Source organism: Manacus vitellinus, unplaced genomic scaffold (genome assembly GCF_001715985.3).
Source record: "Manacus vitellinus isolate BGI_N305 unplaced genomic scaffold, ASM171598v3 scaffold_127_pilon, whole genome shotgun sequence".
In the NCBI taxonomy this organism is placed as follows: domain Eukaryota; kingdom Metazoa; phylum Chordata; class Aves; order Passeriformes; family Pipridae; genus Manacus; species Manacus vitellinus.
The window spans coordinates 194,736-195,891 of record NW_021938935.1 but is presented as its reverse complement, the minus strand read 5'-3'; the positions used below and the strand labels follow the sequence as shown (position 1 = coordinate 195,891).

The following is a 1,156-nucleotide window of genomic DNA, read 5'->3' as shown; positions in this document are numbered from 1 at the left end:
AAGCAGGAAAAGCAGGAGGGATGTGTCCAGGTGGGAGTGGGAAAGGTGGGAGGGATGAGTCCAAGTGTAGAAGTGGGAAAAGCGGAAAGGATGTGTCCAGGTGGGAGTGGGAGAAGTAGGAGGGAGGATTTGTCCAGGTGGGAGCAGAAAAGGTGGGAATGACAAGTCCAGGTAGGAGCAGGAGAGGTGGGAGGGATGAGCCCAAGTGAAAGGAGGAGTGGAAAAAGTGGGATCCCTCCCTTTCCCAGGGCTGGGAAGTGGAGCTGGCACCAGTCACACTTCCCTGTGTCCCTGGGCTGTGTCCCCGGTGTGGCTTCAGTAGGGATCCGCACTACGGAAAAGGACAAAGGGAGGGATGTGTCGGCACCAAACCAACCTGGAAACTCCCACGGCGTGTCCCCAGTCCCGGGATGCGGCACCTGGAGAAGGAGAGCAGCGCCAGGAGGCCCAGGAGCAGCTCGAGGCCGTAGAAGAGGAGCAGGATGGCGCTCAGGAAGGATTCCAGGCGCAGGGAATAAGTCTGGAGCAGCAGGTAGTACCCGGCCAGCGCCGCCGCCGGCACCGTGAGCGCCAGGCTGAGCGACAGCGGCACCTTCCGCCGGCACAGGTTCCCCTTGGAGCCTGCGGGATACACGGGATCAGGGCGTGCCACGGCCAGGGACACCTTCCACTGGTCCAGGTTGCTCCAACCCGGCTGTGAGAACTTCCAGGGACGGGGCAGCCACAGCTTCCCCGGGAAATCCGTTCCAGTGTCTCGCCGTCCTCACAGGGAAGAATTTCTTCCCAATATCCGATTTAAACTAGCACATGGAATCCTGGAATGCTTTGGGTTGGAAAGGACCTTATATTCCATCTCGTTCCCACCCCCTTCCGTGAGCAGGGACGCTTTCCATCAGCCCAGGTTGCTCCAAGCCCCGTGCAGCCTGTCCTGGAACATCCGGGGCTGGATTTCGGGGTTATCCCAGGACTCTGCACTCCCCATGGAGCCTTTGGAATTTTGGGGGAGGGAACTCACCGAAGAAGATCCGCGTGGCCTCAGTGCCGAGGTAGAGGAGGAGCAGCACCACGTCCAGCACCAGGTTGGAGACGGGATAGGGCAGGAGCAGCACTGCGGGAAGAGCCGCGCGGGAATCACATCCCTGCCCGTCCCGGCGGG

The 1,156-nt window shown here is 60.9% G+C and overlaps 1 protein-coding gene across 1 annotated transcript in view; it reads right to left on the bottom strand.

Moving 5' to 3' along the window:
- Nucleotides 1–12: 12 nt before the first annotated feature.
- The window catches only part of TMEM216 (transmembrane protein 216), a 1,689-nt gene continuing 545 nt past the window's right edge, over nt 13–1,156 (bottom strand). The window contains exons 2-3 of the mRNA XM_029965954.1: nt 1,016–1,108; nt 13–621 (exon numbers count right to left, since the gene is read on the bottom strand). Coding sequence (XP_029821814.1) covers nt 332–621; nt 1,016–1,108 — 383 coding nt within the window. The 3' untranslated portion in view covers nt 13–331. The remainder of the gene's footprint in view (nt 622–1,015; nt 1,109–1,156) is intronic.